Consider the following 13787-nt stretch of genomic DNA (forward strand, 5'->3'; position numbering starts at 1 on the left):
GGTTAGCTAGTTAGCCTTTCTTAGCTGATCTGCTGCCGGTTCTGTTGATAAATCAGTCAGAATAAACACAGCTCTGATATTACTGATTAAACGTTCTGTGTAAAGATAAATGGTAATGCAGTGCTTTGAGTTGTTTCATTACAGTTTGCTGAAAGATCTCGTGTTAAAGACGGTGAGTTTCTCCTCAGCAGCTAACAACACTCCAGTGTTAGCTTTAGCGTTAGCTCAGCTTCCGTCGCTAAAACCTCCTCATTATTAGACACGAAAACCTGATGTTTTTATGGTCAGTTACTGAACCATTTCCTTGCTTTCATTAATGTAAACATGATTTACAGAATACATAATGTTTTTGTTTATTTTTTAAAGATGCTATCAGGTAGCCTGAACTGAAAATCTGACAGACATGGTAACGGTAGGTTAGCTAAGGAAAGCAGGACTAATCCTTCTTAAACACTTCAATTTTGTAAATAAATAAATAAATAAATAAATGTACAGTAACTTTTCAGTCTTTTTTAAATGTACATGCTTTAATAAGATGGTTCTTTAAGGGTTCTTTAGTAAAGACAATGGTTCTATATAGAGCCATGAAAAGCAAAAGGAAAGCAGTTTTAATCCTAATGTTTCCAACAGTCTTTTTTCAGCAGGCATGTACTTTAGTGATTAGAGATCTTGTATAATATTATTTTGATGAAGTATTAAGGAGATCATGAGCAAGTCACTCAGTTTTTCACATCTGGAGTCACAAAGTATTTCTACTTTTAATACTACTTTTGTACTTCTACTCAAGTAACAGGAGTCCTTCTACTATTAAGTTCAGAAACTTTTGTGCTTTGTCCAGATTTGGTGATATTCAGTGTACTTTAAACAATCGTTCTGAATCGAACCAAAATAATTGTGAAATGTGAGATTTAATGATAATTTTCTAATCGAATCAGAATCAAATCTGTAAGGAACACAATGCGAAAGACTTTTACTGAGCGATGAAGTGTATCTTGTGACATTTGCCAACATATTTGGCGTTTTATGTTAGGAGTTTTCATTAAGATCATAATTTGCTTAAAACAAGAAGAAGAAGCAGAGGTGTTTCAAGTTCCATATGGCTTTATTTTATATAAAGATATTTCAGTCTGGAACATCCCAGCAAAGAGAACACAAACACACGCGCGTGGTGGAAAACCTGGCACTTTGCATTGTACTGCAGAAATTACATAGAAAACGTCCACATACAAAAGCTAAAAGGCTAACGGAGAAATAAGAAATGTCTTTGGATCGACTGGACAAACGGGACTTTCATAAAATAAATATGTTCTATTTTCTGTGTAGAAACAGTAAAATCTGGATTCAGGAACAAAACTAAACTATGAAATTGTCTGCATTAGTAAAATAAAACATACTTATAAAATGTTTCCACAATATTCGCTACCAACTTTCATCGTCCTGTTGTGTTTGGAAAAGCAGAATTAACATTAATAACACAGAGACACACCCTGAACCACGAAACGCTGGAAACTGAAACCGCTAAAACATTGATAACATAGCAGAAACGAAAAGAGGAGAATAACTAGCATTTAGCGATTCTACAGTCACTCAGAATCCAGTCCTGCTCCAAATGACAAAGACTTAATGATTATTGCCTTTCAGTGACGGTAAAAGTCACCTGTGGTCCCAATTTATATGTTCAGAAACCCAAAGCAGCTCAAAAATGCAGTTCAGAGCATTGCTAACATTGAACGAACACGAACAGCCGCTGATTAGCGTTAGCGTCACGCAAAGAACACTGTGCTAACTGGAGGCAACGTTAGCATGTTTGCTCAAGCTATTCCTTTCAGTATGACTGTCTTAGCGCTGTTAGCGCCTCAGCTAACCCAGCACCACTGCGTTTGCAGTAACAGCGGCTTTTAAACAGTTTCAAAAAAGGCGGTAAAGATAAAAAGAGGAAAGAAAACTGAGAAACGAAGTTTGTTTCAACCCTGACGGTAAAATAATCTGTGTCAATCCAGAAAATACAGATTGCTGTGCTGACGGCTCAGGGGCGCACTGTCCTTCTCCATGGTCTTTATCATCTTTATCATCATCATCATCATCATCATCGTCGTCGTCGTCTTCCTCACTCCGCTTTGTCCTTCCTCTTCCCTGTAACTTTGCTGGCCACGGTTGAGCTCACGGAGGCCACGCCCCCTGTCACAGCCGAGACTCCGCCCTTCACCAGGCCGACGCCCACTGAGGGTGCCGAAGTCACGGCCGATTTGGTCATTTCCAGGCCTTTCCCGCCCAGCCAGGCCACGCCGCCCACCGTTGCCCCGACAACGCCCTTGGTGGCGCTGTACAGCCCGCCGGTGACTCTCCACAGGACCCCAGGGGCCGGACCCTCCTTATCATCCTTACCCTCATCTACAACACAAACACAGGTCAGGATTAGCATAGAAAGCCTCAGAATCGCCGATCCACATGATATTTTTATAACTAGTACAACCTCATCAACACCTGGGCTCTTTATTACTGACTAATAATACATTTAAAATCAACAAGAAATTGAAACTGACATTGTTTACTTTGTTATTTTACTTTGACTTCGTTTACTCTGTAGTCTTATTAACTATGAACCATCAACTCAAATCATTTAAAGGACTAAATTCTGTTTTCTTGTAACCAGTATTTAGCATTTTAGTCTTTATTTGCTGAATTTAATATACCAGTGGAAAAAACATCAAATTTGGCATTTTTTAAAACAAGAGTCAAGAAATAAGAATTTAATCTTTTAAATGATATAATGACCAAATTTTTACTATTATTTTCTAACACACATATATATATATATATATGTGTTAGAAAATAAAATATATATATATATATATATATATATATATATATTCTTTTTTTCTATTAATTATTATTCATTAATATATAGACTTCTTTTTACACTGTTTTCGCAGTAATTTTAATAATTTTTATCATTTATATTTTTCAAATTATTATTTACAGTATTCTGCAAAAATTTCAAATTTCAAATTCAATGTTAACATCCCTCAAGTACAAGTTAATCATTTTTCAGGAGGTACACTGTATGGACAAAAGTACTGGGACTGTGTTTAGCTTTGCAGTTTGCTAACCCATAACCGAGCTAACATTAGCTACATTACTTAAACGTGGCGTCCTGTCCTCAATCATTATTGGCCGATTGTGCTGAAAGATGATTAGCGATCAGCCTCGGTCCCAACAACACTGATCGGTCCATCTCTAATACACATTACTTATTTTATTTTTTTAAATAGTCAATTCAAATTTTGTCACGCATTAATTTTATGTTATTAATTATTGTTATGCTGAGACTGAAACTGCCCTGTAAAAGGTCCATTTCAGGCTGTAACTGTTATAAAAATATTTCACCTATTGCATCAGAGTTCAGTCACAGCAGGTACACACGAAAACACACCAACTCCCCGGATACACACACACACACACACACACACACACACACACACACACACTGCGCAGTGTCTCCTGTTCGCTCCCTCAGTGCGTTGAAGCCCACAGACTGCCTATTTATACACACAGAGCCAAGGGGCTGGGAGCCGGGGGGCCGGGAGGTTGGGCTGTAAGGGGAAATGGGGGGTTACCTGTGGTGTTTTGAGCCCCAGTTTGAACCGTCTCTCTCTCCAAACCTCCTCCGACGCCGTGCTGCACCTCACAGTGAACGTTCTAGAAAACAGAAAGAGGAAAACAGGCTGTAATACAAACCGTGTGTTGTTAAAGAGCCCGTATCCTGCGTTTAGCCTGAACTCTATTTTTAACTCTGAGGTACTTTTATGTACCAAAACCGTCATAATTCATTTCTCCATTATCATTTTCCATCTTACAGTCAAACAGACTGTTTCTGTTACTGTACTTTTAAGATAAACAGTCGTGTGCAAATGTCTGTGCACCCCTGATCTAATTGCATGTTGTTGTAAATGTTGTAAACAGGTTAAAAAGTCCTCTACAGAGACACAGTACTGCACACTTTAATACGCAGTTACTGCTTATTTACTGAATTAAACATGCTGGGATAAAAGAAAACATAAAAAATCCATGTGCAAAACCTGTGGCTTGTTTTATATTTTGTTTCCCAATAATGATCTTATTATGATCTTATATAAGTTTGAAACATGGAATTTGACCAGGGGTGCCCAAATTTTTGGATACAACTGTATACATGATATATGTCCATATGTAAATAAGCTCTGTTATAATTTGGCTGTCCTGTACTGTGACTTATTTAAAAAACAGTTGGCACTGAAACACTCCTTATGGAGCTAAACTGCTGTAGGATGAATGGGTGGAGCTAACCTGCTGTAGGATGAATGGGTGAAGCTAAACTGCTGTAGGCTGAATGGGTGGAGCTAAACTGCTGTAGGCTGAATGGGTGGAGCTAAACTGCTGTAGGATGAATGGGTGGAGCTAAACTGCTGTAGGCTGAATGGGTGGAGCTAAACTGCTGTAGGCTGAATGGGTGAAGCTAAACTGCTGTAGGCTGAATGGGTGAAGCTAAACTGCTGTAGGCTGGATGGGCGGGGCTAAACTGCTGTAGGGCAAATGGGCCTTCATATGTAAATATGTCGATTTTTGTGACATCACAGAAACAGTGAATTCAAAACAGGCTGTTCTCACAGACTATACATACTGGACAGTGAGCTGTATGTTTCAAATTTTTAACTATATTTGCGTAAAATCAAACTCTTATTTAAAAAAGTCCAGGTAAATGGAGTTTTATGTGATACAGGCCCTTTAATCCTGACCAGAAACCAGCCCAGAGCTCAGTGCTCGGCGCTCAGCCTGGACAAAAAGATGGAAACATTTCACACTATGTTGAGAGAAATAGCTGAGCTGCTTCAGGTAAAGATCAGCCAGTTAAATCTCTCTGTTTTACTGTTAGACGAAATTCAGGCTGTTTCAGACGATCCACAATCACAGCACAGAGCAGTAGACATGATTTATATCTTTTATAGGTGCCAAATCCTCAGAAAGAGTAAGAGAAAATAGTCCAGCAGCTCTGGAAAAGGCTGAAATGCTGTAAACTGAAATGTGCAGATAAAAAAAAAAATACAAATTATCAAATTAGCTCACTGAGTCCTTCTTAACTACAGTCAAATCAGCATTAAATTACAACAGCTTTGAACCTGAAGAGTCACTTTATTCACATTATTCAGAGTCAAAACCCTGAACATCTACAGCGATTACAGCTTTAATATCTTCACCATCATCTTAAGTCTGATCTAATGTTATCGTACATGTGCTGTGACAACGTGTGCTCCATCATAACAGAGCTAACATCTTTAATATCTTTAAATTTGACCTAATTTCACTGAGCTTTTGCAAATAATAAAGCTGTTATATTATAATACTGTACTCTAAAACTCTTATTAGAGCTAATATATCTAATATTTCTATGATTCTTATTGGAGATAACATTAAATATCATTAATATCTTTGATAAACTTATTACAGCTGATATATTAGATATGTTTAATATCTTATTAGATCTAAGACCTTATAATAATAATAAGGTCTTAAAAATATAATAATAATAACTAATATCTTTAAGAATCTCATTACAGCTGCTCATATACACTCTTCAAAAAGAAGGTTCTTCAAGGGTTCCTTAGCAAAGACAATGGTTCTATAAAGAGCCTCGCACATTTAAAGGACCATCTGCATGCTTAAATGGTTCTCAGCATGGTGATAAAATGGTTCTTCAGGCTGATGGAGAATGTGTTGTAGACGGTTCTGTGCAGAACCTTTTTGAGAATGGTCTTATACAGCACCAAAAAGGGTTCTTCTTTGCTTGACATCATAATAGCAGAACCATTTTTGGTGCTTCTATATAGAACCATGCACAACACTTTTTCCATCAAGCTGAAGAACCATTTCACCATGCAAATGGTTCTTTGAGTGTTCGTGGTTCTATGCAGAACCACTGTTTTTACTAAAGAACCTTTTTTTAAGAGTGTGCACAGCTGTTCTGTTAGTCTTATTAGAGCTAATATCTCTAATATCTCTAAGGAGAGTGAGCAGCCGTGCAGTACCATATGCATCTCACACAGAGGTTATTAAACAGATTTATCTCGCGCACAAATCAAATGCAAACACGGTCAGGTGAGAACAGCGCGCGCACTCTTACCTTCACCATGTTTACTGTTCTTTTCTCTTTTCAGCTCGCACTCACTGGAGCATCTCAGGGCTGCACGCGCACCAGACTAACTCCTCCACTCTTCCTCAACTTCTCTCTCTCCCTCTCTCTCTCTCTCTCTCTCTCTGCCGACGTGGCGCTGCTGCTGCTTGCCGCTGTTGGGGTTGCCAGATTGACAGTTTCCAGTTGAAATCCCCTTCACCTCACTGTAATTAAGTCCCCGCTCTGGCCGCCAGAGGGCGCGCCTGGCTCACCGGTTGCCGTGGTTACGGTGTTAGCGCCTAGCTTAGCTGCTGTGTTCTGTCACAGAGAAGCAGCAGCCGCTAATATTTGGAAGCAAATTAAAAAATAAAATTAGCTTTTATTACAAGAAACTCTCGGTTACAGTGTGGTGGTTTAAGGTAGTAGTTCGGGTTTACAAGCGTTACAGTCTGTTTAATGCGCTCCTGCGATGATAAGGCAGGATTTTTTATCCCGTTCCACCTTAAATGGACTTAATAGGGCAACGAACACAAGCTGTGGAAGGCCCAGATGTGCAGTTTAGCACAGATGACATAAATAAAGCCCAGTATATATTTGATAAGGATCAAAGAAGTGATGTAAATGTTTCAGTGAAGGAACTAAGCGTGTGAATTCACCGCTAACCCTTCAGCCATCGCGCTAGCATGTTGCTGTTCATTCTCCGTTTCAGTACTTTTATCTTTATTTCATTTTGATCTTTTATTTCGAGTTTTGCACTCCTCTTTAATCAGACTATTTTATTCTGCTTTTATTTAAGTGAAGCACTTGTGAAGTTGCCTTTGTGTTGAGCTTGTTGAGTTTGTTGAGCACAAACAGAATAAAAGTCTAAAAGGTTTTTAAATGACACAATAAATTGTATTCTTACAGCTTGAAAAAGAAATGGCCTTACCTTTACTCAAACTCAATATTCTGTTAAAAATGAAAAAAAAAATTCTCAGTGCAGAACTTTAAATTAACGACGAGACTGATTGATTAATGTATTTATTTATTTATTTTACCAACGCAAAGTAGCTAAAATGAACCCAGGTGGGTTCTGCCTAATCTGGCAACCCTGCGCTCCAGCCCGGATCTTGCGTCACCTCTGTTCCGCGTGTGTCTCCAGCGTGGACAAACACATGCAGATGGAGGAATAAACAGAACAGAGTTTACAGCCTGAATTCATCAAAGATCTTATTCTGCGCTTCTCCAACTCGACAAAAGCTTCAACTCTTATTATGAAAAACACAATGCAAAGTAAAAGTCACTGTAAAGCGACCCAGTTCCAGTTTCTGCGATAAAACTCTAAAACATTTGGGTTTCTAAAGCAGTATAAGGCATTATGAAGATTAAAACTGAAGTTTAATAACTACAACAACAACAACAATAATAATAATAATAATAATAAGTTATATTTGTAACTCTAACTGAATACAGGTTAACATTTTGATCCTGCTCCAGCTCTGAACAGCCCTGAGGGAAATACCCATCATTCTGCAGTGCTCTTGTTTACCTGTCTCAGGTGTGTTTGAGTGGTGGGGGGTGGGGTAGTGGTGGCCAGGGTGTCTGAGGAGCTGGTTAGTAAAGCCCTGTTGTTCAGTGTAAAACATGATTTCACACAGAAACACTGCACAAGCTGGAAGCTGACCTGACTGACCTGACTAGGAGAACAGTCTGAGAGTTCACTAGAAAGTTCTGGAACGTCTGAGCAGCTCATCAGCAGTGAGGTCATCTACTGTCTGACTGCTCTATTCAGCTCCTCACTGTGATGATGCGGCTGAAATGGTGTCGAATAAGGTCAAAGAAATCAAAGTAGTCCAAGTCCACTGTTTACATTTAATTATATGACATACGGCTAGCAATATGTGGTGATTAAATAAATAAATAAATATTTAAATAAAAATATTTACAAATGCAACTAACATACAAAGCGCAGTAATTTTATGCATGTTTTATTATTTCTGCTCTCTCGTGGAGGAAGCCCTGTATTATTTGTGATTGCCATCCAATATGCTGCATCTAATCAATAACCAACAGCATTATTAACTGCTTTAGGCATATATACACATATGTGTGTGTATGTGTGTATATATATATATATATATATATATATATATATATATATATATACACACACACATACACATACATATTGCTATATTACTCAGTATATGAAACGTTATACAGGGTGTCTCAAAAGTAACTAAACACCCATATAAAATGAAAACGGTTTGGCAGACAGTGATCCAGTTTCAGAGATCAGGAAACGTTCCATGGCCTAACAGGTTCCCCCTCCTCCCCCCACAGCTTGTGTCTCAAACTAGATCACTGTCTGCCAAACCGTTTTCATTTAATATGGATATTTAGATACTTTTGAGACACCCTGGAAATAGGATAATTATAACTAGCAGCAACATGAACAGCACCAGGAGCTGAATGAGCCGAACATAGACAGATTTATTAATGAGATTTATTAATTCTGCATAAAACCAATGACAAAAACATCAGACCTGAACAAAAGGAGGGTTCACCCAAATACTTTCACCCAATCTGCATTTATTTCACTGACAGCAACAGCAAACTCAGGAAGCACGTGGAGAAACGGAAGTGTTTGTGATTTGGAAGAAAACTGCAATAACAGGTATCCACCACAAGGGATACCTCTTACCCACAACCCTCCTCTATAAATGAGACACACTGGAGTGTTGGCTTCTCTTTGGAAAATACGAAACGCAGAACTCAGAGGACGCGTCATCAAACATGAGTTCAGACTATGAATACTGCTCCAGAACCACCAGTGAACCTGAGTTTATATGGAATGTTGATGATGGAAAATAGTGGAAAATCTGAAATAATAAGTTTTCTTTGGGGACTATTTTGCCTCACAGCGCCCTGCATGTATCCCTCCACCATGAATGGAGTTTAAGTTCTCTAAACTATCATAAAACAGTGTCTCAGTCATCAGGCAGTGAATTCATAACCATTTCATGTAGGAACTTTCTGTGAGGGAGCTTTTAGAGGTGGACGTCTGGTTCCTGCAGCATGCAGAAAAAACAGACTTGACGTCTGTGTCTGAAGTGCTGCGGTGTTTCTGGGACGCACCGTGTTGTTCGTGCAGGCTGAGTGGACAGTCTAACCTGTAAGTATCAAGGTGTTCCTTCTTGCTCACGCTATACAGAGGTAGAATGTGTGAAACGAGTAACTTCAGGTGGTCCTGCAGCAGTAATTAGAAGTGCAACTAGCAGCTAGCAGCACTAGAACAGCTGAAGCTGGACAACTTTCTGATTAGCCTATCAGATGCTGTCCTTTCTTTGGCTCACAGGTCAGAGAATTTAATGTAAACTGTATAAACACCTACCGGCCACACCACCTTGTATCTATACTTGCTGTCCACTGTATCAGCTCCACTGACCGTATAGGTGCACTTTGTAGTTCTACAGTTACAGACTGTAGTCCATCTGTTTCTCTGCATACTTTGTTACCCTGTTCTTCAGTGGTCAGGACCCCCATGGACCCTCACAGAGCAGGTACTATTTGGGTGGTGGATCATTCTCAGCACTGCAGTAACACTGACGTGGTGGTGGTGTGTTAGTGTGTGTTGTGCTGGTCTGAGTGGATCAGACACAGCAGTGCTGCTGGAGTTTTTAAACACCTCAGTGTCGCTGCTGGACCGAGAACCAAAAACACAGTTTCACATCTCAGCTGTGAAGTTTGTACGTTGTGATCCGTTTCTATGCAACTTCAGCGACTGTGGTGGTCCGTGTGGATCTCCCGTTCATCAGTGGCGCTGGTCTCTTTGGTGCTGCAGTGTGAGGGTCAGTATTTTACATGGCCTGTCCTGTGATCTCCGGCAGGCGTGGGGTTTCCTGCCCCCAGCTGCAGGGGCGGCTCTGAGGGTCAGAGCTGAAGCGTTTGGAGGGCTGGTCCTTCTCACCCAGCTCACGCTTCACACACACGTCCACCGGCTCCTCCGCCACATCTGAGAGAACGGACACAGCATCATTCAGGAATTCAACTATAAAGCTCGTTAAAAACATGAGTTATTAAAGCGACAGTCCCCTCAGACTCCGCCCACTCTTACCTGAAATGTATTCGATCAGCCAAGACATGTTAGGTGTCTGATGTTTACATTTGGACGCTAATGTAGTTCATAAGTAACGGAAGCCTTTTCTTTCTCAAGAACACAGTTAAAAACAAACTTAGGAAGATACTGAAGAATGAGGCTCATTGAAGTCTCTGCTAAAGCCTGAGTAGACCGATAAATCACTGTGCTGATCAGTTAATCTGATCATTAGTAAATGCTTACTAAAGAGTGATGACTGAACATGTTTTAGAGTGTTAAGCTCAGTTTTGGTGCTGTACTGTACTTGTGTTTATGTTCCGTGGCAGGTTACATACATATTATTAACTGAAAATAACACAGCAACTCATTTTATAGTCAAATTTTGGAAGGTTTTGTTATTGGGGATATGATGAAATATTGGCTTAAGTCATGAGAGACAAAATAATGTTGAGAATTTTCTAACCATTTTTGTATCAATATAAATAATTGCATTTTTCATGAAACATATTATCAGAAGAATTACATGAACAAATCTGCCAACCAGTAAAAACAGTGTGAATTAAATAAAAAAAACACACTTTGTGTGAAATATCTTACTTTTTTATGTATTGTGACGGAATATTTAACTGAATACATTTAGGTTGGTGTATTCAGTATTCAGCCATCACTGCTTTTATGAAGTATTCTGCCCCACTCTGTCTACATTAGCCTCGTAGCTCCAGCGCTAAAACTAAAGATTCAGACACCTTCAGACACCGGACATGTCTTGGCTGACTACACTCAGATGGGCTGGGGGATTTTGATTTTTGGCTGAACTATCCCTTTAACCGTAGCGCGAGTGAGTGTGGGTCTCTGACCTCGTGTGAGTTTGGCCGTGTTCTCCTGGCGGCTCCGCGCTTCCTTCATCAGAGCCAAATTCCTCTCACTCGCCTCTGCATGGCAAACCATCGGCAACGGATAGTCCTCACCTACACACAGTTTACATGTTAATGTAAAGGGGAATTCCACCAAATTTACCAAATTCCCACATTATGCAGTGGGTAAGATGTAAACAGAGCCGTTCAGAGCGGTTTGATGTGAAACGCTCTAGTTTGTGGATGAATGATGAATGTGTGAATGGATGAAAGACATCAGAACCTTTTCACACCAAACCACTCTGTTTACATCTCACACACTGAACTACGGGGGAATTCTGAAAGATGGGTGGAGTTCCCCTTTAACAGGATAGCAGAATAATGCTTTCTGTAAAAGAGAAATGCGTCAAAATGGGAAAGACTTCATGTTTCAGTTTCTCAGGTGGTGGACAGAGTGACTCCCGCCTTTATCTGTGTGGTGAAGGTTGTGTCTCAGACACAGATCAGATCTAAGTCTGGACTAAACAGCACTCTAAACAGCTGTCTGTAAGGCTCTACACGGCTTTGTGTGTCTGAATATTGGATGTATATGTATTTCTTTTATTTTTAGGTATCCATATGCAATAATAATAATAATAATAATAATATTAATAATAATAATAATGTGTATGTGTACCGATGATGCAGCCGGCCTGCAGCTGCACCTCCTCTGGAGCGGTCCACGGCTCATAGATAAACCTGGAGGGGAAATTCTTCAGCACAGGCACGTACTTCCTGCAGGAGAATGAACGAATGAATGAACGAACGAATGAATGAATGAACGAATAGATGAATGCATGAATAAATGAATGTATGAATCCTTGAATGAAGTAATGAATGGAGAAATGTGTGAATGGATGCATGAATGGATGAATAAATGAATGAATGCATGAATAGAGGAATGAATGGAAGCATGTGTGAATGGATGAATGATTAAAAGAATGAATTAACGAATGAATGAATGGACGGATGAATGACTGGACGGCTGTATTATTACAGTATGAGTACAAATCACTAAATGGCCACTTTATCAGAAACACCCCGTACAGCTGCAGGTTTACAGTCACAGACTGCAGCTCGTCTGTTACTGTACAGCCTATCAGCCCCTCTACAGCGTTCAGCTCTGGAGCAGGTCCTGCGAGGACGGTGGATCATTCTCAGCGCTACAGTGACTCTGACATGGTGGTGTGTGTGTATGTGTGTGTGTGTGTACCGTATGTAGTGACCCTCAGGGGTCAGTGCGGCGGCCGAAGCGAACAGGGCAGAATATGCGGTTGTACTGGTGGAAGAAGGCGCTGGCGGAGAGCCACATCCAGTTCCCCGCATTTACACTGTAATCAGCGTCCAGCAGGTACTCCTCAAACACCTGCACACAGACACACACACACATCAGACACATGGGCCATATGTACTATATACACACACACAAGTACCAATATGTAACATATACACATACATAAAATAAAGTTTTTTTTCCCTGTTCCTTCTGCTCCCTCTCTCTCTCTCTCTCTCTCTCTCTCTCTCTGGCCCAGTCCTATTTCATCCCTCGCCTCTACCACTCAGCCCTTTGTTTTGAGCATTCATGTCTAGGGGTAGGGTGTCCCAATTCTTGTTGAGATAGAGGGGTGGGGCGAAGTGTCGGGGCTACATGACCCTCCAAACGGTGGTTTTATAGACACTCCAAATGGAGAGATATGAGAAAAAAAGAAAAACTGGCAAGATGGAGAACAAAGAAACCCACCAATTGCTGACGTCTCGTTAGCTAGCTAGTTAAAATTCAAACAAGAATCTGGTGAATATCTGACTTCAGCTTCATATCACTGAAGAATTAGGGGGGGGGGTGATAATAAATAATAGCCCCCCTCTTTGAAGATCATATGATGCCCTAAATGTAACTAAAGCCCAGCAGTGAGGAGCTGAACTTTACCCTCCTCTGCTGTCACTGCAGACTGGCAGGGTCTCCTACAGAGCAGCGCTGGTAGCTGTTAATGAAGTGATGCTCTTTTTATTTGAGGGTCTCATTTCAGAGGAAGATTTCAACCCCTACCCTGTAACTCAGCTCCAAGGGGCAACACCCGAAAACAAGGGGTAAAAATAAGAGAAAGGACTGGGCCTCTCTCTCTCTGTCTCTATCTCTCTCTCTCTCCCTCTCTCTCTCTCTCACCTTCATACCCTCCTCCCAGCTGATCCACAGGTCACCGCGGGTGAGGAAACAGGCCACAGCGTGTCGGGACAGGTGGTGGATCCAGCCCTCCTGCCTCAGCTGGGTCATGATGGCGTCGATCCAGGGGAAACCCGTCCGAGCCTAACACACACACACACACGCACACACACACACACACAGAAACTGTTCTTCAATTGTAACAAGCTTCACATCATCACTGTTGCGTGATTATAGGATTGCATCATGAAGGGGCTCAGATTGATGGAGAACATCTTATACACCGTATGGTTCCAGATAGAACCTTTCTGAAAATGGTTCTATGTAGCACCAAAAAGGATTCTTTTATTGTTACAAGCTTGACATCATTGTTATAGCAGAACCCTTTTTGGTGCTACACAGAACCGCACACAACACATTTTCCATCAATCTGAAGAACCATCTGACCATGCAGAGAACCATTTAAGCATGCAAATGGTTCTTTTGAGTCATCATGGTCTATATAGA

The 13787-nt window shown here is 40.5% G+C and overlaps 2 protein-coding genes across 2 annotated transcripts in view; both read right to left on the bottom strand.

Moving 5' to 3' along the window:
- Nucleotides 1–1083: 1083 nt before the first annotated feature.
- On the bottom strand, nucleotides 1084–6289 carry zgc:153675 (uncharacterized protein LOC768179 homolog). Its single transcript, XM_036560119.1, has 3 exons — nucleotides 6158–6289; nucleotides 3618–3699; nucleotides 1084–2391 (listed from the first exon to the last, which is right to left on the bottom strand). The coding sequence occupies exons 1-3, from the start codon at nucleotides 6164–6166 to the stop codon at nucleotides 2108–2110; spliced, it is 375 nt and encodes a 124-aa protein (XP_036416012.1). The 5' UTR covers nucleotides 6167–6289; the 3' UTR covers nucleotides 1084–2107.
- A 2410-nt stretch (nucleotides 6290–8699) lies between these two features.
- cry4 (cryptochrome circadian regulator 4) overlaps nucleotides 8700–13787 on the bottom strand; it is an 11916-nt gene continuing 6828 nt past the window's right edge. The window contains 6 exon segments of the mRNA XM_036559822.1: nucleotides 8700–10142; nucleotides 11084–11194; nucleotides 11757–11854; nucleotides 12333–12352; nucleotides 12354–12485; nucleotides 13284–13424. Coding sequence (XP_036415715.1) covers nucleotides 9988–10142; nucleotides 11084–11194; nucleotides 11757–11854; nucleotides 12333–12352; nucleotides 12354–12485; nucleotides 13284–13424 — 657 coding nt within the window. The 3' untranslated portion in view covers nucleotides 8700–9987.

This window comes from Colossoma macropomum, unplaced genomic scaffold (genome assembly GCF_904425465.1).
Source record: "Colossoma macropomum unplaced genomic scaffold, Colossoma_macropomum, whole genome shotgun sequence".
Lineage (NCBI taxonomy): Eukaryota > Metazoa > Chordata > Actinopteri > Characiformes > Serrasalmidae > Colossoma > Colossoma macropomum.